The following is an 18109-nucleotide window of genomic DNA, read 5'->3' on the forward strand; positions in this document are numbered from 1 at the left end:
TCCCTTCCCTTCCCTTCCCGCCCCTCCCCGCGCCTGCGCAGTGAGGGCGAGCGCGCGCAGGGCCTCCTGGGAGTTGTAGGCGGCCGCCGCCCGGCGGGGCCCCAGCGTCCGGGCGGAAGTCTGAGTCTGGCTGGCGGCCGCGCCCCGCTAGGCATTTCGGGAATCGTAGTTCGAAGCCCGGTGGGCCCCACCGAACCCACGAACGGTCCGTGTTGGGGAGGCGGGCGGGGCCTCGCTTTATTGTCTCCCCCCTGAGGGGGAGCGGGGGCTTCGACGCCCAGCGCGGCGCTTCGGGGCCCGCACCCTCTCCCTCCCTCCCTCCTTTCCTCCTTCCATCCTTTCCTCCTTCTCTCCCTCCTTCCTTCTTCCATCCTTTCCTCCTTCCCTCCCTCCTTCTCTCCTTCCCTCCTTCTTCCCTTCCTTCTTGCTTACTTCCATCCTTTCCCACTTCCATCCTTCCTTCCCTCCCTCCCTCCCTCCTTCTCTCCCTCCTCTCCTTCCCCCCTTCCTTCCTTTCTTCCTTCTTCCCTTCTTTCCTACTTCCATCCTTTCCCACTTCCATCCTTTCTTCCCTCCTTTCCCATTTCCATCCTTTCCTACTTCCCTCCTTCTCTCCCTCCCTCTCTCCTTCCTTCCTTCTCTCCTTCACTTCTTTCCTCTTCCTCCCTCCCTTCTTTCCTACTTCCATCCTTTCCTACTTCCATTCTTCCTTCCTTCCCTCCTTCTATCCTTTCCTACTTCCCTCCTTCTCTCCCTCCCTCTCTCCTTCCTTCCTTCTCTCCTTCGCTTCTTTCCTCTTCCTCCCTCCCTCCCGTCTTTCCTGCTTCCATCCTTTCCTACTTCCATTCTTCCTTCCTTCCCTCCTTTCCTCTTCCATCCTTTCCTACTTCTCTCCCTCCCCCTCTCCCTTCATTCATTCAATAGTATTTATTGAGCGCTTACTATGTGCAGAGCACTGTACTAAGCGCTTGGAATGTACAAATCGGTAACAGAGACAGTCCCTGCCCTTTGACGGGCTTACAGTCTAATCGGGGGAGACAGACAGACAAGAACAGTAGCAATAAATAGAATCAAGGGGATGAACATCTCATTAAAACAATAGCAAATAAATAGAATTAAGGTGATGTACATCTCATTAACAAAATAAAAAAACAAAATAATAAATTCCTTCCCTCCTTTCCTCCTTCTGTCCTTTCCTAATAATAATAATTATTATGGTATTTATTAAGCACTATGTACCAAACACCGTTCTAAGCACTGCGGTAGATACAGGGTAATCAGGTTGTCCCACCTGGGGTTCACCGTCTTCATCCCCATTTTACAGATGAGGTAACGGAGGCCCAGAGAAATGAAGTGACTTGTCCAGAGTCACACAGCAGACAAGTGGCAGCGCTGGGATTAGAAGCCATGACCTCTGACTCCCAAACCCGGGCTCTTTCCACTAAGCCACACTCCTTCCCTCCTTCTCTCCCTCCCTCCCAAGTATTAGCTTGTATTTTCCCAGGCGTTTAGTTGAATGCTCTGGACTGTAAGCTCATAATGGGCAGGGGCAGTGTCTGGTAATTAATAATAATAATAATGGTATTTGTTAAACGCTTACTATGTGCCAATCCCTGTTCTAAGCACTGGGGTAAATACAAGGTCATCAGTTTGTCCCACATGGGGCTCACAGTCTTAATCCTTTCATCATACTCCCCCAAGTGCTTAGTGCAGTGCTTCAACGGTGGAGCTGGACGGCACTTTAGGAGAGAGGCCCGACTCTCTGACCGCCCTTTTCAGTTGCGTCTGTCTCCCGGCTGGGCTGGCAGCATATTCAATCCATCAATAGTATTTGTGGAGCTCCGACTGTGCAAAGTCTTGTCCTAAACGCTGGGGGGAAAAAAAAAGAATTAGACACGGTCCCTGGCCTCCAAAGGACTCACTATCTAAGAATAAAGTGGGGAAAGGTTGGTGACACCTAGTTAATCCTATTTATTGAGCGCTGTACTAAGCCTTGGGAAGGGTACAATATAAAAATTTGTATTTGTAAAGTGCTTACTATGTGCCAAGCACTAAGTGCTGGGGTAGATACGAGGTCATCAGGTTGTCCCACATGGGGATCACAGTCCTATTCCCCATTTTACGGATGAGGTAACTGAGAGAAGTGAAGTGACTCGCCTAAGGTCACACAGCCTAAGGTCAGACGAGTGGCGGAGCCGGAACTAGAACCCACGACTTCTGAGTCCCGAGCCTGTGCTCTTTCCACTAAGCCACACTGATTCTCAATAGAAGAGACACATTCCCTGTCCACATCAAGAGGAGCAGCATGGCCTAACGGTTACAGCGGGCACTCAGTAAATACGATTGAATGAATGAATGACTTGGGTTCTAATCCCGGCGCTCCACCGCTTGTCTGCTCTTTGACCTCGGGCAAATCACTTAACTCTCTGAACCTCAGTTATCTGTAAAATGGGGATTAAAACTGCAAGCCCCATAAGGGACGTGGACCGGGTCCAACCTGACTAGCTCGTGTCTGCCCCAGCGCTTAGTGCGACATCTGGCACATAGTAAGCGCTGAACAAATACCTTTAAAAAAGCAAGCTTCGAGTCTGGAGGGGAAGACAAACAAATATAAGTAAATAAATTACAGATCTGTATATACGTGTTGTGGGGCTGAAGGCAGAGAACTCTATCGTGCTCTTTCAAGCTCTTAATAGAGCCCAGTGCCCCAAATTTCTCCCATTCAGATGTGGGTAGACAAGTAATTATGATAATAATTTTGGTCCTTGTTAAGTGTTTACTATTCTAGACCGCGAGCCCGTTGTTGGGTAGGGATCGTCTCTATCTGTTGCCGAATTGTACTTTCCAAGCGCTTAGTACAGTGCTCTGCACCCAGTAACCGCTCAGTAAATACGATCGAATGGATGAATGTGCCAAGTTCTGGGTAAATACAAGTTAATCAGGTTGGATACAGTCTCTGTCCCTCCATGGGGCTCACAGTCTTAATCCCCATTTTACAGATGAGGTCACTGAGGCCCAGGGAAATGAAGTGACTCGCCCAAATCATTCCAACAGCAGTCACGTGGAGGAGTCAGGATGAGAACCCAGGTTCTTCTGACTCCCAGGCCCCTGCTCTGTCCACTAGGCCACACCGCCAAAGTAGTAGTAATATTTATTAAACACTAGGAAAAAAATACAGACGTGGGATTAGATATGGTCCCTGTCCCTGGGAGCTGGGTTGGGGGAGGGGGAGGGAGGGGAGGTGCCTCATAATCTAAAAATAAAAACCAAAAAATTGCTAACATGTCGGTGCTGCTGTTGGAGGTTTGCTAGGGCTGGAGGGGTAACTGTTTGTCAGAAATATTGTGCCCCTCGTGATCTCCTCACAGTCCCATCTGCAATACCCTCTGTCAATTCTCCGCTGACGACTTCCTCAGCCTACGTCCCTTGACGTAGTCTGATCTGTTTATCTTGTATCTACCCCGGCTCTTAGTCCTGGGCTCTGACAAATAGCCCTTAAAAATACACTAATTATTACCTAGTCACTCCCTTTCTCGCTACTAAGCCTCTGAAGGCTCGTCCCCTTTCAGGTCCCCTTTCAGTGTCTCCTTTAAGTCGTTCTGTTGATATTTTTCCCTCAGTTTGAAGGCATCTGCCAATCAATCAATGGTATTTAATGAGCGCTTACTATGTGCAGAGCACTGTACTAAGAACTTCCTAAGCCAGAGAGCCGAGGTCCGGCTTTTCACTCTCTGAAAGACCTTCCAGTAAATTCTTATGACCCTCTTCCATCTAGCCTATGCAGCTCAGTCTTGGGTTTAGAGGCTCAACTCCATTTTGTATTTTTTCTCTCATTTACTCCCGTCTGCCACAGGTTGGACAACTCTGCCTCCTCTGTCTGCTCCTCTCCCGGCTTCAAACCTTCTTCGGTGCCATTTCCTCTTTTGGGGGATTATCTCTTTGCAACCACTGAACTATCTTTTTCTCAGTCTTCAAAACTCAGTCTTACACTTACTTCACTTCCTTCCCTAATTGACTGTGCAGAATGCCCCTTGGCCCTAACCAAACAAGCCACACCTCATCTGACAGCCCATCTTCTCACCCTGCCTGCCTGAAGATGTTAACATTTGTTGTTGTCTTGTACTCTCCCAAGCGCTTAATACAGTGCTTTGCACACAGTAAGCACTCAGTAAAGAGGACTGAATGAATGAAAGAATGAACCTTATTCATAATAATAATGGCATTTTTCAAGCGCTTACTATGTGTTGAGCATTGTTCCAAGCCCTGGGGTAGATAGAAGCTAATCAGGTTGGACACCGTCCCTTTACCACATGGGGCTCACAGTGTTAATCCCCATTTTACAGATGAGGTAACTGAGGCACAGAGAAGTTAAGTGACTTGCCTAAGGTAGCAAGCAGACAAGTGATGGAGCCCGGATGAGAACTCGGGTCCTTCTGACTCCCAGGCCTGAGCTCCATCCACTAGGCAGAACAAAAAAGGAAAAAAAAACCTACTCACAAGAACTTCTCATTATTTGTACTTGTCATTTTCAGAAGGTTATCAAGAAGGTAGGGAGTATCTGTTCTATTTACTTCTGTAGTTTGTACTTCTATGCAAATAATAATAATAATACTATCTGCTAAGCATTTACTATGTGTCCAGGACTGTTCTAAATGTTGAGATAGATTTTTCTTTTGGTATTTAAATGCTTACTATGTGCCAGACACTATACTAGGTGCTGAGATATATACAAGTTAATTAGGCCAGACATAGCCCCAGTCCCACATGGGGCTCACAGTCTAAGCAGGAGAGGGGATAATTTAATCCCCATTTTCTAGATGAGGAAACTGAGGCATAGTGAAGTGAAGTACTTGCCCAAGGTCACAGAGCAGACAAGTGGAAGAGCCTGGATGAGAACCCAGATCCTCTGATTCCTGAGCTTATCCTCGTTCCATCAGGTTACACTGCCTCCAATCAATCATATTTATTGAGCGCTTACCGTGGGCAGAGCACCGTACTAAGCACTTGGGAGAGTACAATATATTGGAGATGGTAGACATGTTCCCTCCCCACAGTGAGCTTTTTAAAATTTTTTTTATAGTATTTCTTAAAGGCTTATAATGTGCTAAACATCATATTAGGCCTTGAGGTAGATACAAGTTAATCTAGTTGGACACGGTCCATGTCCCACATGGGGCTCACAGTCTTCATCCCCATTTTACAGATGTGGTACTTGAGGTACAGATAATTTAAGTGATTTGCCCAAAGTCACGTACCAGACAAGTGGCGGAGACGGGAAGAAACCCAGGTCCTTCTGATTGCCAGGTCCCAGCGTGGCTCAGTGGAAAGAGGCTGGGCTTCGGAGTCAGAGGTCATGGGTTCGACTCCCGGCTCTTCCACTTGTCAGCTGTGTGACTGTGGGTGAGTCACTTAACTTCTCTGTGCCTCAGTTACCTCATCTGTAAAATGGGGATTAACTGTGAGCCTCACGTGGGACAACCCGATTACCCTGTATCTACCCCAGCGCTTAGAACAGTGCTCTGCACATAGTAAGCGCTTAACAAATACCAACATTATTATTATTATTATCCACTCAAGCTTCTCAAGCTTACAGTCCAATAATAATAATAACGTTGGTATTTGTTAAGCGCTTACTATGTGCAGAGCACTGTTCTAAGCGCTGGGGGAGATGTACAGGGTAATCAGGTTGTCCTACAGGAGGCTTACAGTCTTCATCCCTATTTTACAGGTGAGGTAATTGAGGCACAGAGAAGTTAAGTAACTTGCCCACGGTCTCACAGCTGACAAGTCGAACCCATGACTTAACAAATATTATTATTACTAATAATAAAATACTTGGATTTTGTGCCCTAAACTGTCTCGGCAGTGTTTGGGAATTCTTGCTAGGAGCCATACGACCTGGGATCCAGGAGCAGGGCCCTGATCGCAAAGATCTGAGTTTGCAGATCAGAGTTCTAAATGATTCGGTAGGGTCAGATCATAAACTGCTAGCGTTTCCGGTGGTCGAATGAGAGATTCCACTGTTGGAAGTGCAACACGTGGGCCTTTTCCCAATTAATTTTCCTCCCCTCCAGGTCACACCTTCCCAATTACCACCTGAACACGTATGCACTCACAACCACCCATATCCCTTCTGTGCGAATCGACTTCCACGCTCTACAGTTTAAGTATCTGCTCAGCCAAATATCCGTCTTTCCATTCTCTTCCTCCTCCTATCTGTAATTCATTCAGTGGTATTTATTGAGAGCTTACTGTGTGCAGAGCACTGGACTAAGCGCTTGGAAAGTACGATTCGGCAGCGGATAGAGACAATCCCTACCCAACAACGGGCTCGCAGTCTAGAAGCGGGGAGACGGACAACAAAACAAAACAAGTAGACAGGCACCAATAACGTCAAAATAAATAAATAAAATTCTAGACCTATACACGTCATTAATAAAATTAGTAGAATAAATATGTACACATATACACAAGTGCTGTGGGGCGGGGAGGGGGTAGAGTAGAGGGAGGGAGTCGGGACGATGGGGAGGGGAGGAGGAGCAGGGGAAAATGGGGGCTCGGTCTGGGAAGACCTCCCGGAGGAGGGGAGCTTTCAGTAGGGATGTATTTTGTGTCCATCTCCTCCGCCACGTCGTAAATCAATCAATCAATCCGAGGAATTTATTGAGTGCTTGCTGTGTGCTGTGCATCATACCAAGCACTCGGGAAAGTATAAAACAAGAGAGTTGGCAGGCATGATGCCTGCCCACAAGGCGCTTACAGTTTAGGCGGGGAGACAGGCATTAAACTAAATTACAGAAAGGGGAAATGTCAGAGTGTAAGGATATCTACATAAGGGCTGGGGGCCCCGAGGATGGGCCGAATATCAAGTGCGCAGAGATCCGAGTGCCGAGGCAACGCAGGGGGAGGCCGAGAGGGAAAATGAGGCTTTATCCCAGAAAGGGCTCTTGGAGAGATGTGATTTTAAATAAGGCTTTGAAGGTGGAGAGAGGGACCGTCTGGTAATAATAATATTTATGGTACTTGTTAAGCGTTTACTATGTGCCAAGCACTGTTCTACACCCTAGGGTAGACACAAGTTAATCAGGTTGGACACAGTCCCGATTCCACTCTTAATCCCCTTTTATTACAGATGAGGCAACTGAGGCGCGGAGAAGTGAAGTGACATGCCCAAGGTCACACGGCAGGCACGTGGTGGAGGTGGGATTTGAATCCATGACCTACAGACTCCCACGCCCCTGCTCTGTCCACCACACCACGCTCCTTTGAAGGGGGAGAGAGTTCCAGGCCAGAGACGGGATAGGGGCCGGGGGTCGGCGGCGAAATGGGCCAGACGGAGGTACCGCGGGTGGGTTGGCATCGGAGGGGCCAAGGTACAGCGGGTAGGTTGGCATTAGGGGGGCAAAGTGTGCCGACCGGGGTGCAGGAGAAGTTCAGCAAGGTGAGGTGGGAGGGGGCGACCCGATCGGGTGCCTTAACGCCAACCGTAAGATGCAGAGATAGATGGGCCACCATTAAACTCTCCGAAGGCGGCGATGGTGGCTTTTAACTCTGATGCGCCCTTCCAAGCACTCAGTGGAGCGTTCTGCCCCCGGTAGCCACGCGATAAATACAACCGGCCGGTCGATCGATGGGCCGCTCGATCGACCGGTGGTCTGGGAGTCGGGGAGAGGGTGGCGTTCCGACCCGAGGGCCTCTGTGATTCAGGATTCGGTGGGTGGTCCCTGGCGCTACTGCACATCTATCCATTTCTCTCCATCAGGGCTGGCGTCAGAGTCGGAGGGTGGAAATGTTTTCTGTTTTGTTTTTTTCTTTTCCCCCAGGGCGTGTGTGTGAGTGTGTGTCACGCCGGGAATCTATCTCTCGCCCATCATTCCGTCTTGGGCCCTGCAGTCCTCTCGGCTCGCTCGTTTCCGTCTCTCCCCCTCTAACTTCTGGCCGGTTCCCCTCCTCCCCGTCCTCCTAAGGGGATCCGACCCATCTCTCCCCTTTCTTCCTCTGCACCCTAACCCTTGCTGCCAGTCCCCCCTGCCCGGCTCCCCCTGCCCCCCTCCTTTCCTCCCGACCCGCCCCCTGTGTCTCCCAGCCCTGCTCTGACGTGGGTGGCGAGGGAGGGGGGAAGGCGGCTGGTGAGGTTGGGGGCTGGATGACTCACAATGTTATGATGCAGTTCCACAACACACAGCCACATTCACCCACAGACAAGAGACAGGGAAGGAGAGGCACCCCACTCTCTGCCCCTTCTATGTGCACCCCTCCCACCTCCAGCCCCCCAGAACCACGGCCTTCCCTCCCACCGAAGGAGCAGAAAGGAAGAGAGAAGAGAGAGACGGGCAGAAGGGGATCTCTGGAGCGGACCTCAAGGTGAGGGGGCAGACGGGCTGATTTCTTTCAGATCTCCTCCTGCTGCGCATTGCTTTTCCCTTTTGCAAAATGCATTATTCATCCTCCCTCTGCCCTTCCCCTCCCCCCACCTCCTTGTTCTTCATCCCTCTCTCGCCTCTCTCCTCCCTCTCCTGCCAGGAGAGCCCCAGGACCTTTCGCCCGTAACTTGGATGGCAGGGTTGGGGTGAGGGGGTTATTGTCTGTCGTTGGGCCCATCGGGTCGGGCATCACCTGGAGGTGGAGGAGAAGCCTCCCCCACGATCCCCCCAGGTTGCTGCCCGGGGGACCGACGATGCTCCAAGTTCTTTGGCCAGAGCCGTTCCGATGTCTAACCCTCGGGCGCGGGGGAAAAATCCATCCTGGGTTTGGCTTCTTTCATTTTTTTCCCTCCCCTTCCCAGTGGGAGGCACGGGATCAACAGCCGGTCCTAGAGAGATCCCTGTGCATTCGTCAATGCCGTTCGATTCCGCTTCCCCCTCCTCCTCCTCCTCCTCCTCCTCCTCCGGCTCCCTCCTCCTCCCTCCCTTCTCCATCTCGTTCGGGTGGACGGTCCTCTCACCGGCTTCATTCCATCCCAGCCTGCTTCCTTCTTTTTCCCATTCTCCAGGGGGGATGGATGATGCTTCCTCCTCTCACTCACTGTCCTCTCTCTTCTAGGACTTTTTGAGCTTTGGGCCGTCTCCACCTTGCTGGGGTTTGGGGGCCGGGGTGGCGGGGGTGGGGGCGGGGGGGAAGGTAAGAGGGGATGGGGAGGGGGGAAGCAAGTGGAAACCAAGAAAGAGGTCAGAGCAACCTGCCCTGGCCCCGGGCTTCCAAAATCACTCTTCCCCTCTCAGATAGACGAGGTAACGTGGCCCCGAAGGAAATTTGCAGGCAAAGTTGAAGACGGACATGTGAGATCCAAGTCGAATCGCTGTCGGTACGGATAAGGGGCTTGCCTCAGAGACGGGACGGAGGGCAATGTCACCCTGGTTGCGGTAGAAGCCCGTGTGTCCCGGCGCCCGGTCAAAGGGAGGAAGGCCCCCTGGGAGTCGGGCTGGGGGCCGTGCGGCTTATAGGTGTCCCTCTCTTGTCTCTGAGGGAAGTCCAGAGGCTAAGGCCAGAGAGCAGTGCTTCCGGCGGCCCTGCCTCTCTGTTTTGGCCGCTCGGCTCTCTCTGCAGCCTTTTCCTCCACCAAAAAAGAGCCGGTCATGCCATTTATGCAGCTGGCACCTCCTGACTTGGACTTGAGCGATAACGTCGGACGTGGGCCCAGAAGGCTCCTCGCCGGAGCCACCCCGGACGACAGCGTCGTCCTTCTCCGTTCCCGGCTGGAGTCCGGCTCCAGACGCCGAGCCGTACCCAGGGACGAGGGGAGGGAGAGGATGACGATCTTCGGTCACCAAACCCCTTCCCGACCTTACCCACGGACTCTGTTTACGAGGCTGCCGCTCCCTGCCCCCGGCACTGACGAGACGTGCAACTCATACAGTCGCATCAACCTGCAGCCGGCGATAAACCCCGCTTGGGCTAAGAATACTGCAGCCCTCTGACTCCGTTCGAACCCTCGGCCGGCCCGGCTCTGTCCGGCTTCCCCCCGAAAGGAGTGTCTCTTTTCTCCAGTTTCTGAGACGGGGGGTGGCCAGCCGAACTGAACAGAAGCTGCCTAAGATCACCTTAAGCAGTTCGAGAGCCTCCAGATGCAGTCATTGTGATATTTGTTAAGCGCTTACTCTGGGCCAAGCCCTGTTCTAAACAGTGGGTAGCTACGAGATAGTCAGGGTGGTCCCGGTCCCCGTCCAGCGTGGGGCTCACAGCCTAAGTAGGAGGGAGGACTGGCACTGACTCCCCATTCTACAGATGAGGGAACCGAGGCCCAGAGAAGTGGAGTCACACAGCAGGCGAGCGGCAGAGCCGGGATCAGAACCCAGGTCCTCTGACCGATGATATAGTAATAATAATCGCGGTGGGTTTCGTGAAGCGCTTACTGTGCGCCAGGCACCGTACTAGGTGCTCAATAAATACGATTGAAGGAGCGAACGAGTGAATGCCTGAGGTAGATACAAGCAAATTGGATTGGACGCACTCCTCGTCCCCCACAGGCTGGTGTTCTTTCCCGTAGGCCAAGCTACCGGAGGAGGGTCAGGGCTCCTGGGAACGATAGTCCGCCCGGCCCGGCCTCCTCCGCCTCTCCCTTCCTCCCAATCTCTGCCTTCTCCCACGGCCACCGCGTAAACCCGCAGCTTCCTCGGTTGCTAATATGTCGTCCTGTATAAGTTGCCGGGAGGGATGGCTGGGGGCAGAGCTAGTTTCGGAGAGTGGTGCGTCGCTCCTCTTGATGACTGGTGGGGGCAAAGCCCATTAGCTACAGTCCTCTAGACCGTAAGCTCTTTCTGGACAGGGAGCATGTCTGCTAATTCTGTTGCGTGGTACTCTCCCAAGCGCTTAGTACAGCGCTCTGCAAATAATAATATTAATACTACTTGTTAAGCGCTTACTATGTGCCGAGCAGTGCTCTAAGCACTGGGGTAGTTAGAAGTTAAGGGAGGCAGCAGGGCATAATGGACAGAGCACGGGCCTGGGAGTTTGAAGGTCCTAGGTTCCCATCCCAGCTCCGCCACTTGTCTGCTGGGTGACTTTGAGCAAGTCGCTTCACTTCTCCTGGCCTCAGTTACCTCATCTGTAAAATGGGGATTGAGACCGTGAGCCTCGCGTGGGACAAAGGACTGTAGCCAACCCAGTAGGCTTGTATCCACCCCAGCGCTTAGAACGGTGCCCGGCACATAGTAAGCACTTAATAAACACCGTCATTAAATTAAGTTAATCAGGTCGGACGCAGTCCCTGCCCCCCATGGGGCTCGCGGTCTTCATCCCCATTTTACAGATGAGGTAAGTGTGGCCCAGAGAAGTGAAGCGATCTGCCCAAGATCACCCGGCAGACAAGCGGCAGAGCCGGGATTAGAACCCAGGTCCTTCTGACTCCCAGGCCCGGGCTCTGTCCACTAAGCCACGCTGCCGAGCTTGTCTCCCAGCACGCCGAACCTGACACCCCCCGGCTCCGGCAAGGCCCGACAGTTTGGGCGAGCAGAAGGAACCACGTGGGACGGGAGGCAGGGGACGAGTGAACACCACAGGACACAGTAAACGCTCAATAAATCCCACTGATCGATTAGCTAAGGAGCAAAGCCATCGGTTGTCAGTTGGAGAAATGAAAAGTGTGGATTTTTTTAGGAATCGCCCAGGAGTGACATCCAAGTGTAATATTATTACTATTGGAATTTGTTAAGCACTTACTACGGGCCAAGCACCGTTCTAAGCGCTGGAAAGGATACGGGGTCATCAGGTTGTCCCACGCGAGGCTCACAGTCTTCATCCCCATTATACAGATGAGGGAACTGAGGCCCAGAGAAGTGAAATGACTTGCCCACAGTCAGCCGACGCGTGGCAGAGTCGGGATTCGAACCCATGATCTCTGACTCCCAAGCCCGGGCTCTTTCCGCTGAGCCACGCTGCTTCCCTAAAAAGGGGATTAAGACTGTGAGCCCCGTGAGGGACATGGACCGGGTCCAACCTGATTGGCCTTAATCTACCGCAGTGCTCAGTACAGTCCCTGGCACCTAGTAAGCGTCTAACAAATGCCACCGAAAGCAAGCAAAAATAAAAAACGAAGAGATAAAACTCCTCTGTTCCCTGAAAAGAAGAGCGAGGGATCGGGAGGGTCCAGCAGGGGGCAGCTTCTTCCCAGTTGGGGACGTTCAGCTTGGGGCAAAGGCCCCTCAGCCTGGTCTTGATTGCAGCCATGAGGATAATAATAATAATAATACTAATAATGATGATGATGATGATGATGATATTTGTTAAGCGCTTACTATGTGCCAGGCACTGTACTAAGCGCTGGGGTGGATACGGAGAAGCAGCGTGGCTCAGTGGGACGAGCGTGGGAGTCAGAGGTCTTGGTTTCTAATCCCCGCTCCGCTGCTTGTCTGCTGCGTGACCTTGGGTAAGTCACTTAATTTCTCTGTGCCTCAGTGACCTCATCTGTAAAATGGGGATTAAAAAAAACCCGTGAGCCCCACGTGGGACAAGCTGTTTACGTTGTAGCTACCCAGCGCTTAGAATAGTGCTTGGCACGTAGCAAGCGCTTAACCAATACCACAATTATTATTATTATGATTACAAGTAAATCAGGATGGCTACAGTCCCTGTTCCGCAGGAGGTTCACAGTCTTAATCCTATTTCAGCGTGGCTCAGTGGAAAGAGCCTGGGCTGGGGAGTCAGAGGTCATGGGTTCGAATCCTGCCTCTGCCACTTGTCAGCTGTGTGACTGTGGGCAACTCACTTCACTTCTCTGTGCCTCAGTTCCCTCATCTGTAAAATGGGGACGAAGACTGTGAGCCTCACGTGGGACAACCTCATTCCCCTGCATCTTCCCCTGTGCCCAGAGCAGTGCTCTGCACGTAGTAAGTGCTTAAATACCAACAGTATTATTATTATTTTACAGATGAGGTCACTGGGGCACAGAGAAGTGATTGCCACGCAGCAGACAAGTGCTGGAGTGGGGATTAGAACCCATGACCTCCTGACTCCTAGGCCCTTGTTCTATCTACCGCCTGTGTGGAGATGAGGGTACAGATCTCAATCTGTTGCTCAGAAGCACCGCAGAGCTCAGTAGGAGGGGCAGCGATAAAACTGCCCCCCACCCCTCCCGTCCCCCGGAAATATGTGGTGTCCCGTGGGCGACTGGCAGCCTAATGCGATGATGTCATAAAGATGCCATTTCTACAAAAGTCCCCCTAAATCTGCCCAAACCTAGAGTATTTCTCTGGCGTACCCTGACCATCCCCCCCTCAACTGCTCCTTATTTTCTTCTCCCACCTTCCTCTGAACTTGGCAGCAAGAACCTGCGTTGGATTGGTGAGAGGGAGAGGGAAGGGAGAGAGACATAAATTATCCTTATTATATTTGTTAAGCACTTATTTTGTGCCAAGCACTCTACTAAGCGCTAGGGTAGATATAAGATATTCAGGTTGGATGCAGACCCTGTTGCACGTGGGACTCTCAGTTTAAGATAGGGCTCCCAATAATAATAATAATAATGATGATGATGATGGCGGCATTTGTTAAGCACTTACTATGTGCCAAGCACTTTCCTAAGCGCTGCGGGAGGGGAGATACAAGGTGATCAGGTTGTCCCACATGGGGCTCACGGTCTTAATCCCCATTTTCCAGATGAGGTGACCGAGGCACAGTGACTTGCCCAAAGTCACACAGCTGACGCGTGGCGGAGCCCGGGATTCGAACCCATGATCTCTGACTCCCCAGCCCGTGCTGAGCGGGCTTCTCCCAATCTTAGAACCAGTCTTCTTAGTTCTCCAGGCCAAGGTGGTTGGGCTTTTCGCGGGCTCCTCCTGATCCAGATGGTTAGCAGGAAGTGAGCATCCTCCACCCCCATCTCTAGATCTCACCCCCAGCGTGGATGCCTGCAGCTTCCTAGGCCGCCCTTGGCGATCGGCTAGAGACAGGGCCTTCAGCAGCTCGCTTCCTCCCTGAAGCCGAGCCCTCTGCCCACGGGCTTCATCGGAGACGCTCCAAGGGGAGTTTGGAGGGCTCGGGCTATAAAGACGTCCTCTGACGAATCTATACCGGACAGAGGAGAGGCCAGCTGAGGAGCGGTACGCGTCAGAGGGCCTTGGTGCTAATCCTGGCTCCCCGGCCCGTCTGCTGGGTGACGTTGGGCAAGTTATTTCACTTAACTGTGCCTCGGTTCCCTCATCTGAAAAATGGGGATGAAGACTGTGAGACCCAATTGGGACTGTAAGTCCCGTGGACTTGATTAGCTTGTGTCTATCACGGTGCCTGGCCCATAGTGTTTAACAAATGGCACTGAAAAAATACAAAGGAACGAAAGTACACCCCTGGATAAAACTGGACCAGAAGCCAAACTAGTAGTCAATTCCATCCAGAAAGAGTCTTGCCAGTTAGACATAAGGGCTTAAGAGGAGCGGGCAGTGAACGGGACTGTGGATTCACACCCGCTTCCCCTCTCCATCTCTGTCCGTCTCTGAGTCTCTGTCTCCTCCCTCCTCTGTTCTTCTTTCTTTATCTCTCCCCTCTCTTTCTTCTCCCCTTCTCCCCAAGGGCAAAGGGGACCCAGTGGATTGAAAGCGGAGAGGCAAGTCTGCTTCGACCCCTGGGCAAACAAGCCATTTCCCCCCAAAACGACGGAAAACCCGCGGTGGCCTTCTGAGCTGTATCCCTTCCTTCCCCCCACCCCCTTCCCCTCGCTGCCAGATGCTGCTGCTATTGTGGACTAAAAAATAGCCCTTGCAGGCAATGCCGGGGAAGGAAAGCAGGGGCCACATTCCTGGGAAAGTGCCAATTTTCGTGTGGGACCACCAGAGCTTCCAACTGGTCTGGTGGAGGGCGGTGAGAGAAAAATCAAGGATTGTCAGCTTTAAAGAGATCCAAGTTGATTTTAACTCGACAAGACAGGTACGGGCGGGACTGCGTGATCGATCTGATCCTTGCCCCTGAATCAAAAAGCAGCGCGGCTTAGCGGAAGGAGCGCCGGCTTGGGAGTCAGAGGGCGTGGGTTCTAATCCCGGTGCTGTGTGACTTTGGGTAAATCACTTCACTTCTCCGGGCCTCAGTTACCTCCTCAGTAAAATGGGGATTAAGACCGTGAGCCCCACGTGGGATAACCTGCTTACCTTATAAGTACCCCGGCGCTTAGGACAATGCTCGGCACATAGTAAGCGCTTAACAAATACCATTATTATTATTGTACTTTCCAAGAGCTTAGTACAGTGCTCTGCACATAGTAAGCGCTCAATAAATACGATCGAATGAATTATTATTATTATGAATAAAAGGGAAGGAGGGAGACCCCCCCGACACAGTCAGCATGGGGATCCTCTGGGCACTAGCCCCCCGGCTGTAGAGGAAGAGGGCCCAGACTGCTGCTGTTGGGCTTGAGGGAGAAGAAAAGTCAAAGGGGCAGGGCGAAGCGGCCCCGCACGAGGCGGAAAGTCTTCGAGGCGGCTGAGGGGAGCGGGAGAATGGGAATGGCAGCTACTAGGGGAAAGGGAGGCGGGGGTCTTCTGAGCGGTTTGTCCTCGTCCCCCAAGACGTGCTGACGCCACCCGTGGGGCCTCTCTTCGCCTTTCCAGGTGACCCCCGTTTCCATCTGGTTCTCGTCTGGGGGGGCCCTGGCCGAGCAGCCCCCCCACATTTCTCTTGCCCTGAAACACGGCTCTAGCCAACCTGCTTCGCTGCTTCACCTGCGACCGTCTGTGTGGGGGCTGCACGGCGCCGGCGCCCCCGGCCCGCCAGGGCATCGCCCTCCAGCCCGTCATGCCCAGCTGCGACCCTGGCCCGGGCCCGGCCTGCCTCCCCGCCAAGACCTTCCACAGCTATCTGCCCCGGTGCCACCGAACGTACAGCTGCGTCCACTGCCGGGCGCACCTGGCCAAGCACGATGACCTTATCTCCAAGGTAGGGTGCCCGGGGCGGGTGGTTCCAAGCTCCGCTCGGCCCCCCCCCCACTCCCTCAGCAGTTCCCAACCAGGACCCTCCCTGGACGCCCCCCGCCAGTAAAGATCCCGTGTGCCTCCCTGGACCTCAGTTGTCATGACAGAGAGAAGGGGAGGGTGCGGGGGGCTTCTTGGTGACGATATATCCTGTGTCTCCACAGTCTTTCCAGGGGAGTCACGGCCGGGCCTACCTGTTTAACTCTGTGTGAGTCACCCCCTTTCCTTCTCTTGTTGACCGACGGGGTGGGTGTGGGATCCTTTCTGGTGGAATCCCTCTCTGCCCCTCGGCGGCAGAGGGGTTCCTGAAGCTGGAGCGTGGCCCCTCAGAGAGGAGCTCACGGGGTGGAAAGAGAGCCCAGTGGTCAGGGACCGCTGTGCCCAGGGAGAGCAGCGAAGCGGGGAGGAGGAATGATCAGTTTGTGGGGGAAGGCGATCCCGCGGGGGTGGACACCGTGAGCTGGGCGGGGGGAAGGCTCCATATCCTTACGGGGATTTGAGTCACCTAACCCTCTCCTCCCGCGGCCCTCCTCGCCCCCGACGGTGCCGGCCCCTCCTGTTTCTCGAGACAGGGTCAACGTGGGCTGCGGGCCAGCTGAACAGCGCCTTCTGCTTACTGGGCTCCACTCTGTGTCCGACATCTTCTGTGAAAGCTGCAAGACCACCCTGGGTTGGAAATATGTGAGTACTGCCGGCCCAGGGCCCCCCCGCTTAGGGGCGAGCCATCCCATCGGGTCCCTCCAGGGCCAGTTGTGAAGGTCGTCCGCGGAGTCCAGCAGGCCTCCAAGAGAGGCCAGACAGATCTCCAGGGAGTCCAGCCAGACTTCCAGAAAGTCCAGACAGGCCTCCAGAGATTCCAGTCAGGTCTCCAGGGAGTCCAGCAGGCCTCCCAGAGAGTCCGGACAGATTTCTAGCGAATCCAGATAGAATGTCTGGTATTGCGATCAAGTCGCTTCCCCAACTGAGAATCCTTAGTTGCTGGGCTCACCACTCGTTGATCTGTTGACTTCTTCGGTACTGGGATGTCTCACTGGGGGCAGGGATGGTCTCTATCTGTTGCTGAATTGCACTTTCCAAGCGCTTAGGACAGTGCTCTGCACACGGTAAGCGCTCAATAAATACGACCGAATGAATTTACAGAGAGGCTAGATGGATTTACAGGAAGTCTAGACAGGTCTCCTCTGAGGCCAGATAGGCCTCAGGAGAGTCTGGGGGAGAATCCAAAGGAAAATTCAGGGGGGTCGTAGGCGGCGGTGACATGTGAGCGAAGGGGCTACGAGGGAGCATCGACCTCTGGGACTCCAGGCTCAATCCTGCCCCTCCCTCTTTTTCCACGTGCCAGGAACAAGCCTTTGAGACGAGCCAGAAGTACAAGGAGGGGAAGTACATCATCGAAATGTCACACATGGTGAAGGACAACGGCTGGGACTGAGGAGCTCACGGCGGCTGCCCCTTCGCATGCCCCGCTGCCCTTCCTTCCCCACCAGCCCCTGCCCCGCTGCCCATCCCAGCACGAGCTCCGTTCCCCCGTCCCCCCACCCCGGGGGCCGCCCGGCTCTGCCGAACCCCTTCCCCGCCTCACTCTCCCAGGCCCCTTTCAACTCGGGAGTCTGGGCTGAGCTGGGGTGCCTTGAGGTGGGTGGTGATTAAGGGGCAGGAATTTGGGAGGGAAAAAGTGGGGGCCGGGGAGGAGATTCCAGGGGTGGATCCTTTGGCTTTCAGGGGGGCTTCCAAGCTAAACTGTTACGGGGCACAGACCTCCCCACCCCTTCCCCACCCGTCTCCCCTCTGGGGAGGAGGAGAGAATTTGGGAAATCCTTACGATGGGGCGGGCAGAGAACCCAGGAGACGAAGAACGTAGGCAGGAAGCGGTGGGCAGAGGGGACCCCCAGGCCGTCGCCAGATAGCGGCCGGTGAGAAAGAGCTCCCAGGTCGGGAAGAGACCCTGACCCAGGCACGGAGAGAGGTAAGGGTGGGGGTCGGGGTAACAGGCTGAGGCCTCAGCCCCGCCCCTCGAGGAGTGGGGGAAAGTCTTGAACCCGGGCCCTGGGACCCTGGGGTTTCCATTTCACTTCGCACTTGTTTGTTTACCTTGGCACTAATGAGGCACTTTTGCATTTATAACCTTTGCCATGGGTTGGGTGGTGAAACTGCCTTGCTCCTCCCTCGCCCCCACCCCCCAGCTGGGCTCATCTCCCCGGGGGTGGGGGGCACTC

At 53.5% G+C, this 18109-nt stretch overlaps 1 protein-coding gene across 3 annotated transcripts; it reads left to right on the top strand.

Annotated features, from left to right (window-relative positions):
* The first annotated feature begins 8127 nt into the window (after positions 1-8127).
* Positions 8128-18022, top strand: YPEL4 (yippee like 4). 3 transcript variants are annotated; one of them, XM_007657106.3, is made up of 6 exons: positions 8128-8364; positions 9222-9304; positions 15534-15858; positions 16058-16101; positions 16466-16574; positions 17236-18022. In XM_007657106.3, the coding sequence occupies exons 3-6, from the start codon at positions 15718-15720 to the stop codon at positions 17323-17325; spliced, it is 384 nt and encodes a 127-aa protein (XP_007655296.1). In that variant the 5' UTR covers positions 8128-8364; positions 9222-9304; positions 15534-15717; the 3' UTR covers positions 17326-18022. The 3 variants fall into 3 exon arrangements, with proteins under 3 accessions (XP_007655296.1, XP_007655298.1, XP_039767340.1); XM_007657108.3 differs by lacking the exon at positions 9222-9304; XM_039911406.1 differs by lacking the exons at positions 8128-8364; positions 9222-9304 and adding an exon at positions 14524-14856.
* The last annotated feature ends 87 nt before the right edge of the window (positions 18023-18109 follow it).

This window comes from Ornithorhynchus anatinus, chromosome 3 (assembly GCF_004115215.2).
Source record: "Ornithorhynchus anatinus isolate Pmale09 chromosome 3, mOrnAna1.pri.v4, whole genome shotgun sequence".
NCBI classification, from domain to species: Eukaryota; Metazoa; Chordata; class Mammalia; order Monotremata; family Ornithorhynchidae; genus Ornithorhynchus; species Ornithorhynchus anatinus.

What these genes read in the sequence shown, in the direction of transcription:
- YPEL4 (XM_007657106.3), top strand. Translation starts at nt 15,718, where the DNA reads ATGCCCAGCTGCGACCCTGGCCCGGGCCCGGCCTGCCTCCCCGCCAAG. An exon ending in ACGATGACCTTATCTCCAAG is followed by an intron (nt 15,859 to 16,057) that starts GTAGGGTGCCCG and finishes GTGTCTCCACAG; the next exon opens with TCTTTCCAGGGGAGTCACGG. An exon ending in GCCTACCTGTTTAACTCTGT is followed by an intron (nt 16,102 to 16,465) that starts GTGAGTCACCCC and finishes TTCTCGAGACAG; the next exon opens with GGTCAACGTGGGCTGCGGGC.